The sequence below is a fragment of the Conger conger genome, chromosome 9, assembly GCF_963514075.1.
Source record: "Conger conger chromosome 9, fConCon1.1, whole genome shotgun sequence".
In the NCBI taxonomy this organism is placed as follows: Eukaryota; Metazoa; Chordata; class Actinopteri; order Anguilliformes; family Congridae; genus Conger; species Conger conger.
In genome coordinates, this window is record NC_083768.1 from 58,269,807 (window position 1) to 58,281,106 (window position 11,300).

General features: G+C 50.9%; 1 protein-coding gene across 1 annotated transcript in view; it reads left to right on the forward strand.

Moving 5' to 3' along the window:
• Positions 1 to 11,300, forward strand: part of ehmt2 (euchromatic histone-lysine N-methyltransferase 2) — a 30,118-nt gene that overhangs the window by 1,097 nt on the left and 17,721 nt on the right. The window contains 13 exon segments of the mRNA XM_061255240.1: positions 65 to 152; positions 880 to 1,038; positions 1,362 to 1,582; positions 2,536 to 2,614; positions 3,282 to 3,370; positions 3,562 to 3,720; positions 4,161 to 4,229; positions 4,531 to 4,663; positions 6,189 to 6,299; positions 9,096 to 9,232; positions 9,503 to 9,646; positions 10,860 to 10,908; positions 10,911 to 11,160. Of these exon segments, the coding sequence (XP_061111224.1) occupies positions 65 to 152; positions 880 to 1,038; positions 1,362 to 1,582; positions 2,536 to 2,614; positions 3,282 to 3,370; positions 3,562 to 3,720; positions 4,161 to 4,229; positions 4,531 to 4,663; positions 6,189 to 6,299; positions 9,096 to 9,232; positions 9,503 to 9,646; positions 10,860 to 10,908; positions 10,911 to 11,160 (1,688 nt within the window).

An 11,300-nucleotide genomic window follows, 5' to 3' on the forward strand; every position in this document is an offset into this window, starting at 1 on the left:
CTTTTGCCCGCTGGTTTTGTTTAAATTTTTTTGTCTGTTTCGTTCCCCCCCGTGGATCTGTTAGGTGGCTCTCAAAGGGCACGGACCGTCCGAGGATAAGGACGAGGAAGCCGAATCGGATGCGAGACGTGATCCTAACCAAGCAGATGCAGGCAAGAACGGTTATTTACGAACTTCCATTCCAGGGGTCTCAAACTCCGTGCCGTGTGTGTGTGTCTCAGACTCAGTGCCATGCAGGGCTGTGTGTGTGCTGGTTTTTTATCCCAGCCTCAGATCCTCAGTCTATAATTCAATTATTTGCTGAATTGGGCTGTAGGTTTGCACATAATGTAAATAAAGCGAAATGTGTTATTCGTGTTCCAAATAAACAAAATTAAGGCAGCATTAACCGTTTTGAATGAAAAAACTGCATACACGGCCCTCTGTGACAATGAGTTTGAGACCCCTGGTTTGCATACAAGCATTTGTCAAGAATGCTCACCCATTTATTTTCGCAATATAATTTCTGTCTCTTGCCTTTGAAATTCCCATACTCAGTACTGTGGGACAACGTGTGCGACCTTTATGTCGTTGAATGGACATGAATTCTCCCTTCATTAGTGAATGTAGGATGCGGCGGCCACGTGACGTGGGCGGCCTGTAGCGTAGTGGTGAAGGTAAAGGACTGGGACACGCAAGGTCGGTGGTTCTAATCCCGGTGTAGCCACAATAAAATAAAATAAAATCCGCACAGCCGTTGGGCCCTTGAGCAAGGCCCTTGCATTGCTCCAGGGGAGGACTGTCTCCTGCTTAGTCTAATCAACTGTACGTCGCTCTGGATAAGAGCGTCTGCCAAAATGCCAATAATGTGATGTAACGTGACGTCTGTTCCCTCTGCAGACGAGCCGTCCGGTGGCACAGTGACAGTTCCCCGGGAGGCGGAGCCTATGGGGGGCATGATGTCACTGCTGAAGGAGGGGAAGAGTGGCGAGGACGAGGAAAACGCGCCTAAAACCGCTAGCGCTAGCGCTAAAGGCCTCAGCGCTAAAGGCCTCAGCGGTAAAAGAGCCCGGAGGAGAGTCGCGGCAGAGTTGATCAGCCGCGCAGTGTCTCTCTGTCTCTTCACATACACTGTGGTTTACTGGTAGGACACGTGGTCGTGCCAAAAGCAGTGTCGCCAAATTACTTATGCACAGTTTCTGCGGCACGTATGTTAACGTACGTTAAAAATCTAGATATGTGTAAATGGAAAACAATCTGCTAATATACTTAGGTGGATTATTTTACATGTGTAATTATATTAATGTCTGCCTATTTAATCTCTCTCTCCCTCTCCCTCTCTCTCTCGCTCTCTCTCTCTTTCGTCTCCCTCGCTCTTCCAGGCCATGCCACAAAGACCCTCCCTGCCTCAGCCCCGTCTGCTTCATCTGCCTCCTCTTCCTCTTCTGTGGGCAGAGCTAAAATGAGCGTTTCGGGTCCTGGAAGCAAACCTTTCCCCCCTTCTTCCTCTTCCTCCTCCTCCACCCCTCCCCCGACAGCGGCCCCCCCGCAGCCTAAAATCCACCGTGCCCGCAAAACCATGAACAGACCCCCTCCAACGCAGGTCAGCGTCCTTCTCTGCTGTCCACCATTTTATTTTTCTCGCCTTCGAGGGACAGGTGGTTACAGAGCCACCTAGACAAAACAAAAAAACAAATATTTAAACATGGAAATAAGCACTCTCGGTTTGCAATGCTTGCGCTTGTTTTGCCTTTGCATAACTGCCGGTATGGATTGCTAAGCTGAGCACACAGTTTCCTAAACCGAGGGTACGGATTGGCAAACCAAAAATGTTTTACGATTTCTACATTTAAATATTTTTCTGTGTGGCTCTCATCTTGTTTTACATTTTACCCCCCTGTTCTTGTGTATATATTCACCAATGCAGTGTATTACTTCATTTTGAGTTAAAGGTGCAATGGGTAATTTTGGACTTCTAATGGTCAAGAGAGGAAATGCTGCAAGAAACACCCTCAAACCACCACACTGCTTATCCCTCCCCCTTCTCTGTAAACGCGCTGACGTTTTAAACCCCCCCCCCCCCTTCCCCCATGCCATTGGCTGTGGCAATTAGCACCAATTTTCAACCAATGAGCTTGAATTATTATTGAATTAATGTACAGTTATACCATGTTTTGGTACAGAGTGACAGCTTGTCAACTGTATATTTTGAAACCCAAATATACACACAGGCAGAGGGTGAGTCAACATGTCAGTGAGCCTTTTTCAACGATAGGAAGGGGTTTACAGTGGTCTTGTAATAATGTTTTAACACTAAAATCTTACCTATTGTACCTTTAAAACATAACTTGGGACTGGAGTTTTAAAATGGCTGGCTGTTCTATTGGCAGACCCTTTTCTTGGCCTACTTAGCTGTTTCCCTGGGTGTCCTTCCCTCCCAAAAAACTGTACATATTCACTGAGTGTTCTTGAGTCTTGTCTCAGGAGAAATGCTGACATTACTCTGTGACTCACCAGTGCAAGCCTGGGTCATATTAGTGTATTTTCTTTTCTCAGGTGAGATGTTTAGAGTCACCTATCGTGCCAGTTCAGCCCACGGAATCCTTTACCTGCCCCCCACTGGACAGCAGTGCAGGTAAGACTGGGCACTTCATGCTGATTCAATGAAAAAGTCAAATCAGAAAAAGAAAAAAAAAACTGAGCTATAAACACTGTATGTACTGCTAAAACCTTTTATAGTTATTTTTATGGATTATGGGCGAAACACAAGACGTGTGTACATCACACCAGGGTTAAACCACAAGACGTGTGTACATCACCCCGGGGTTAAATCATTTTTTGAGAAAGCTAAATCCTTCAGACACCTTTACTGTCTCTACCAATATATTTTTTTTTCACCATTATTTTCATGACTATAAATATTTATTCATGGATGTGTTTGTAGTATGACTGTACGTTTTCAGTAGTGCTGTGTGTCCTCAGGGATGTGAGTTTGGGCAGTTTTACCAACCGAATAGTTTTTTTTAGCGCATTAAGAACTATCTCTGACAGGGGGCCGTAGGGTTCATTCCTTCTTTTTGTCTTTATTCAGACTTTATACGGTAACAGAAGTCACTTTTTTTTTTTTTTTTATAAATATATTTTTTTAGGCCTTTTTCAGCTTTATTGGACAGTATATAGTATAGAGAGACAGGAAGAATGGGAGCGAGAGAGAGGGGAAGACATGCGACAAATGTCGGACGGTTGGATTCGGCCCTGCACTGCATCTCTGTATACTGGTCTGAAGGCCTGTTCTTCTTCAGCTGCTGCAGCCAAGAGGAGAAAGGTGGGGTCTGACTCCATAGCACCCCCTGTGGGGAACACGGAGAACTGCACTGTAGCTGATAAAGAGGTGAGTTGGATGTCCTGCTGGGTTTGTGAAGCCCCATCACTAGCTTTGTGTCCCGTTATTGAGTTTTTGAAAGAAACGTGCGGTTGAATTTTTTTCATGCATGAATTGCGTAGTCCTTGAACATCCTCTCGGGAGTGAGGGGATGTGGGGAGCTCGTGGCTTTGTGAACGTGTTGTCACGTCTCTGTTCAGCAGCCCGTCAAAGAAACTCCCCGGGCAGAGAGGGCGGGGCCAGCGCCTGAGCGGCACTCTGATTGGATGGAGGACTGGGAGGAGGATGTGGGCGAGGAGGACTTCCGGCTCTTCTACAACGACTATGCAGCCGACGGGAGAGGGGACTCCGATAGCAAGGCAATTTCCTCCCAAAAGCAAACAAATAAACCACAATAAAGAAACATGCCACACTAGCAAGTGTACTCTCACTACAATCACTTGCAGTCAAGTTACAATCGCTTGCAGCCTTATAGGGCGGCCTGCGGCGTAGTGGTTAAGGTAAATGACTGGGACACGGAAGGTTGATGGTTCTAATCCACAATAAGATCCGCACAGCCGTTGGGCCCTTAACCCTGCCCCCCTCCAGGGGAGGATTGTCTCCTGCTTAGTCAAATCAACTGTACGTCGCTCTGGATAAGAGCGTCTGCCAAATGCCTGTAATGTAATGTAATGTGATTAATGTAATGTAATGTAATGTGATGTAATGTTATTCAGAGGGACTTAGAGCAGTGGAGCATGTCTGAGGCACGTTTTACTGAGGCCAATCATACCCTCCTCCTCCTCCCTTTCTTCCACAGTCTGGTGATGGAGGGATGGAGGAACAAGCCAGTGAAGGGGAAGGAGAGTCTGGGAATCTGTCTGAGCGAGTGAGTTCATCTGTCTGTCTGTCTGCCCATCTGGTATGTGTATGCATGTGTGCGTGTATGCGTGTGTATGCGAGTGTGCGTGTGTATGCGTGTGTATGCGTGCGTGTCTGTGCGAGTGTGCGTGTGTATGCGTGTGTATGCGTGTGTGTGCGTGTGAGTGCGAGTGTGCGTGTGTGTATGCGTGTGTATGCGTGTGTATGCGTGTGTATGCGTGCGTGTGTGTGCGTGTGTATGCGTGTGTATGCGTGTGTATGCCTGTGTGCGAGTGCCAGTGTCTCATTCTTCTCCATCTCTCTTCCAGAGCTCCGGCTCTGACCAGCAGGTTGGGGGAGGAGCCAAGCAGAAGGGGAGGAGTGAGTCGCCATGGATACAGCCGGGGCGGAGGAGGAGGCGGAGAGAGAGGGGGAGGGAAGCAGAGATGGAAATGGAGGGAGGTGAGAGAGCGAGAGAGAGAGCGAGAGAGTGTTGACAGCGATTGTTAGTGTTGATGGCGAGTGTTGATGGTGATTGTTAGTGTTGATGGCGAGTGTTAGCGTTAGTGTTGGTGGCGAGTATTAGTGTTGATGGTGAGTGTTAGTGTTGTCGGAGAGTGTTGAGGGCAAGTGTTAGTGTTGATGGTGAGTGTTGATGGTGGTTGTTAGTGTCGATGGCGAGTGTTAGTGTTGACGGTGATTGTTAGTGTTGACGGTGAGTGTTAGTGTTGAATGAGAGTGTTGGTGTTGATGGAGAGTGTTAGTGTGACGGTGAGTGTTAGTGTTGACGCGAGTGTTAGTGTTGATGGCGAGTGTTAGTGTTGATGGCGAGTGTTAGTGTTGATGGAGAGTGTTAGTGTTGACGGAGATTGTTAGTGTTGATGGAGTGTTAGTGTTGACAGTGAGTGTTAGTGTTGACGGAGAGTGTTAGTGTTGACGGAGAGTGTTAGTGTGACGGCGAGTGTTAGTGTTGACGGTGAGTGTTAGTGTGACAGCGAGTGTTAGTGTTGATGGTGAGTGTCAGTGTTGACGGAGAGTGTTAGTGTTGACGTTAGTGTTGACAGTGAGTGTTAGTGTTGACGGTGAGTGTCAGTGTTGACGGTGAGTGTTAGTGTTGAGAGTGTTAGTGTTGATGGTGAGTGTTAGTGTTGATGGAGTGTTAGTGTTGACGTTAGTGTTGACGGTGAGTGTTAGTGTTGACGGAGAGTGTCAGTGTTGATGGTGAGTGTTAGTGTTGAGAGTGTTAGTGTTGATGGTGAGTGTTAGTGTTGATGGAGTGTTAGTGTTGATGGAGTGTTAGTGTTGATGGAGTGTTAGTGTTGATGGAGTGTTAGTGTTGATGGAGAGTGTTAGTGTTGATGGAGTGTTAGTGTTGATGGAGAGTGTTAGTGTTGATGGTGAGTGTTAGTGTTGATGGGGAGTGTTAGTGTTGACGGAGAGTGTTAGTATTGATGGTGAGTATTAGTGTTGAGAGTGTTAGTGTTGATGGAGAGTGTTAGTGTTGAGAGTGTTAGTGTTGAGAGTGTTAGTGTTGATGGAGAGTGTTAGTGTTGATGGTGAGTGTTAGTGTTGAGAGTGTTAATGTTGATGGTGAGTGTTAGTGTTGGTGGTGAGTGTTAGTGTTGATGGAGTGTTAGTGTTGACGGTGAGTGTTAGTGTTGACGGTGAGTGTTAGTGTTGACGGTGAGTGTTAGTGTTGAGTGTTAGTGTTGATGGTGAGTGTTAATGTTGGTGGTGAGTGTTAGTGTTGGTGGTGAGCGTTAGTGTTGACGGAGAGTGTTAGTGTTGAGTGTTAGTGTTGGTGGTGAGTGTTAGTGTTGACGGAGAGTGTTAGTGTTGGAGAGTGTTAGTGTTGAGTGTTGGTGGTGAGTGTTAGTGTTGACGGAGAGTGTTAGTGTTGACGGAGAGTGTTAGTGTTGACGGTGAGTGTTAGTGTTGGAGAGTGTTAGTGTTGATGGTGAGTGTTGTTCTTGGTGGTGTGTCTCAGCAGTGTCGGAGCCGGTGGTGGTGGAGGGCGGGTCCAGTGAATACACGGCAGTTCCTCTGGGCTCCCTGAACATCGCTGCTGCAGACAGCCTCACTCTCTCCCCCCAGCACGGTCAGCGTGTGTGTGTGTGCGTGTGTGTGCGTGTGTGTGCGTGTGTGTGCGTGTGTGTGCGTGTGTGTGCGTGTGTGCGCGTGTGTGCGCGTGTGTGCGCGTGTGCGCGTGTGCGCGTGTGCGCGTGTGCGCGTGTGTGTGCGTGTGTGCGTGTGTGTGTGTGTGCGTGTGTGTGTGTGTGTGTGAGACTGACAGCATGTCCTCTGTAGGGGACAGAGACTGACAGCATGTCCTCTGTAGGGGACAGTGAGAGTGACAGCATGTCCTCTGTAGGGGACAGTGAGAGTGGGGAGAAGTCCTCTGTAGGGGACAGTGGGAGTGACAGCATGTCCTCTGTAGGGGACAGTGAGAGTGGGGAGATGTCCTCTGTAGGGGACAGTGAGAGTGACAGCATGTCCTCTGTAGGGGACAGTGAGAGTGGGGAGATATCCTCTGCAGGGGACAGTGAGAGTGACAGCATGTCCTCTGTAGGGGACAGTGAGAGTGGGGAGATGTCCTCTGTAGGGGACAGTGAGAGTGACAGGATGTCCTCTGTAGGGGGCAGTGAGAGTGGGGAGATGTCCTCTGTAGGGGACAGTGGGAGTGACAGCATGTCCTCTGTAGGGGACAGTGGGAGTGACAGCATGTCCTCTGTAGGGGACAGTGAGAGTGGGGAGATGTCCTCTGTAGGGGACAGTGAGAGTGGGGAGATGTCCTCTGTAGGGGACAGTGACAGGATGTCCTCTGTAGGGGGCAGTGAGAGTGGGGAGATGTCCTCTGTAGGGGACAGTGGGAGTGACAGCATGTCCTCTGTAGGGGACAGTGGGAGTGACAGCATGTCCTCTGTAGGGGACAGTGGGAGTGACAGCATGTCCTCTGTAGGGGGCAGTGAGAGTGGGGAGATGTCCTCTGTAGGGGACAGTGAGAGTGGGGAGATGTCCTCTGTAGGGGACAGTGGGAGTGACAGCATGTCCTCTGTAGGGGACAGTGGGAGTGACAGCATGTCCTCTGTAGGGGGCAGTGAGAGTGGGGAGATGTCCTCTGTAGGGGACAGTGGGAGTGACAGCATGTCCTCTGTAGGGGACAGTGGGAGTGACAGCATGTCCTCTGTAGGGGACAGTGGGAGTGACAGCATGTCCTCTGTAGGGGACAGTGAGAGTGACAGCACGTCCTCTGTAGGGGACAGTGGGAGTGACAGCATGTCCTCTGTAGGGGACAGTGGGAGTGGGGAGATGTCCTCTGTAGGGGACAGTGAGAGTGGGGAGATGTCCTCTGTAGGGGACAGTGGGAGTGACAGCATGTCCTCTGTAGGGGACAGTGAGAGTGGGGAGATGTCCTCTGTAGGGGACAGTGGGAGTGACAGCATGTCCTCTGTAGGGGACAGTGGGAGTGACAGCATGTCCTCTGTAGGGGACAGTGAGAGTGGGGAGATGTCCTCTGTAGGGGACAGTGAGAGTGGGGAGATGTCCTCTGTAGGGGACAGTGGGAGTGACAGCATGTCCTCTGTAGGGGACAGTGGGAGTGACAGCATGTCCTCTGTAGGGGACAGTGGGAGTGACAGCATGTCCTCTGTAGGGGACAGTGGGAGTGACAGCATGTCCTCTGTAGGGGACAGTGAGAGTGGGGAGATGTCCTCTGTAGGGGACAGTGGGAGTGACAGCATGTCCTCTGTATGGGACAGTGGGAGTGACAGCATGTTCTCTGTAGGGGACAGTGGGAGTGACAGCATGTCCTCTGTAGAGGACCGTGAGAGTGGGGAGATGTCCTCTGTAGGGGACAGTGGGAGTGACAGCATGTCCTCTGTAGGGGACAGTGAGAGTGGGGAGATGTCCTCTGTAGGGGACAGTGAGAGTGGGGAGATGTCCTCTGTAGGGGACAGTGACAGGATGTCCTCTGTAGGGGGCAGTGAGAGTGGGGAGATGTCCTCTGTAGGGGACAGTGACAGGATGTCCTCTGTAGGGGGCAGTGAGAGTGGGGAGATGTCCTCTGTAGGGGACAGTGGGAGTGACAGCATGTCCTCTGTAGGGGACAGTGGGAGTGACAGCATGTCCTCTGTAGGGGACAGTGAGAGTGGGGAGATGTCCTCTGTAGGGGACAGTGAGAGTGGGGAGATGTCCTCTGTAGGGGACAGTGGGAGTGACAGCATGTCCTCTGTAGGGGACAGTGGGAGTGACATCATGTCCTCTGTAGGGGACAGTGGGAGTGACAGCATGTCCTCTGTAGGGGACAGTGGGAGTGACAGCATGTCCTCTGTAGGGGACAGTGAGAGTGGGGAGATGTCCTCTGTAGGGGACAGTGGGAGTGACAGCATGTCCTCTGTATGGGACAGTGGGAGTGACAGCATGTCCTCTGTAGGGGACAGTGGGAGTGACAGCATGTCCTCTGTAGAGGACCGTGAGAGTGGGGAGATGTCCTCTGTAGGGGACAGTGGGAGTGACAGCATGTCCTCTGTAGGGGACAGTGAGAATGGGGAGATGTCCTCTGTAGGGGACAGTGGGAGTGACAGCATGTCCTCTGTAGGGGACAGTGGGAGTGACAGCATGTCCTCTGTAGGGGACAGTGGGAGTGACAGCATGTCCTCTGTAGGGGACAGTGAGAATGGGGAGATGTCCTCTGTAGGGGACAGTGAGAGTGGGGAGATGTCCTCTGTAGGGGACAGTGGGAGTGACAGCATGTCCTCTGTAGGGGACAGTGGGAGTGACAGCATGTCCTCTGTAGGGGACAGTGGGAGTGACAGCATGTCCTCTGTAGGGGACAGTGAGAGTGGGGAGATGTCCTCTGTAGGGGACAGTGGGAGTGACAGCATGTCCTCTGTAGGGGACAGTGAGAGTGGGGAGATGGAGCGGCTGGAGGAGCTCCCACTCTGCAGCTGCCGGATGGAGGCGCCTCGTGTGGACGGGCTGAGCGGCCCCGGCAACCGGCTCTGCATGGCAACCGAGAGCGTCAACGGAGAGGTGTGTGTGTGTGTGTGTGTGTGTGTGTGTGTGTGTGCACGTGTCTTTTCCAGAGCGCGTCCGTGTATGAACGATCTCTTCATTTCTGTCCAAGAACACATGTGTGCCTGCGTGCGTGCGTGTGTGTGCGTGCTTGTGTGTTTTTGCTTTGTATATCTCTCTGCGTCTGGGTGTGTGTCTGTGCGCTCTCTTTCTCTGATCTGGTGGGCCGTACCAACGTGGAGACGGTGCAGGGGTGTGCACGTGTGAACTCCTCTGTCTCTCTGGCAGCTGGTGGGCTGTACCAACACCATCGTGAAGGGGGAGACGATGCGGCCGTCCAGCCGCGTGTCTCTCATGGTGCTGTGTGAGAGCCATCGCTCCCACATGGTCAAACACCACTGCTGCCCGGGCTGCGGCTTCTTCTGCATCACGGTGAGGGGCCAGGGCGCCTGAGTAGTGTGTGAGTAGTGTGTGAGTAGTGTGTGAGTAGTGTGTGAGTAGGCAGTGAGTAGGCAGTGAGTAGGCAGTGAGTAGGCAGTGAGTAGGCAGTGAGTAGGCAGTGAGTAGGCAGTGAGTTGCTGGTGCGTAGTGTTTGAGTAGGCAGTGCATAGTGTGTGAGTAATGTTTGAGTAGGCAGTGAGTAGTGTGTGAGTTGCCGGTGCGTAGTGTTTGAGTAGGCAGTGAGTAGGCAGTGAGTAGTGTGTGAGTTGCTGGTGCGTAGTGTTTGAGTAGGCAGTGCATAGTGTGTGAGTAATGTTTGAGTAGGCAGTGAGTAGTGTGTGAGTTGCCGGTGCGTAGTGTTTGAGTAGGCAGTGAGTAGTGTGAGTAATGTTTGAGTAGGCAGTGAGTAGTGTGTGAGTAATGTTTGAGTAGGCAGTGAGTATTGTGAAGGCAGTGAGTAGTGTGTGAGTTGGCGGTGCGTAGTGTTTGAGTAGCCAGTCAGTAGTGTGTGAGTAATGTTTGAGTAGACAAGTGAGTAGCATCTCAGTAGGCAGTAGCGTTTAAATAGGCAGAGAATAGCACCTGAGTAGGCAGTGTTGGAAACTAGCTGGACCGTGAGTTGCTGATCCCTGCAGTAAAGCTTTGGGTCGGTGTCAGAGCAATCAGAATCGGCTTTTCATATTTTTTGATGATATGGGATTTGAATTAAATATATTTATATTTAATAAAAAAGAAATTTGTGGGTTATTGCTGTTTTCTGGGGGAAATTGTTCTACTTGTAATAATGAAAGCAATTGTATTGTAGCCACAATAAGATCCGCACAGCCGTTAAGCCCTTGAGCAAGGCCCTTAAACCCTGCGTTGCACCAGGGGAGGATTGTCTCCTGCTTAGTCTAATAACTGTACTTCGCTCTGGATGAGAGTGTCTGCCAAATGCCAATAATATATAATATATAGTGGTATGCTACTTGATTAACCAACATTTCAGTATTTTTTTTGGTGTTCAAATAATTCATTGATTAAAGTCAGTTCGACATTTTAATGACATTCATTCGGTGGGTATTGTTGTGTTCATTTTTTGTAGTTGTAGTTTTTAGAAGCCAGCCACTCAAACAAGTTTGAGCGGAAATAAGCATTGCAAAAACTACAACGACCACGATCCATTGCACCTACAGACATAATGCTCCCCCCCTCCCCCCTGCAGGGCTCGTTCCTGGAGTGCTGTCCTGACCTGCGTATCGCACACCGCTTCCACGCGGCTGTGTGTCTGTCCTGGGGGGCGGCGGGGGGCGGGACCGCGGGCGGGGCCTGGGCGGCGGCCTGCTCTTCTGCCCCCACTGCGGCGAGGACGCCTCGGAGGCCCAGGAGGTCACCGTGCCGACCGTCTCCGCGGCGACCGTCGTCACGGCGTCCGCCTCCACCACCACCCCCTCCCTGCCCCCGCCCACCCCGGCCCCCCGGGAGAAGAGGCTCGTCGGGCCCCAGCAGGTGAGGGAGGAGAGGGGGATGAACGGATGGAGGAATAGAGGAGGGATGGGGGGGAGAATAAACCACGAGGGAATCTTCTGGTTGGGCTTGACTCATCGGGGCTGTAGCTTTGTGGCTAAGGTGCATGACTGGCACCCGGAAGGTTGGTGGTTCAAGC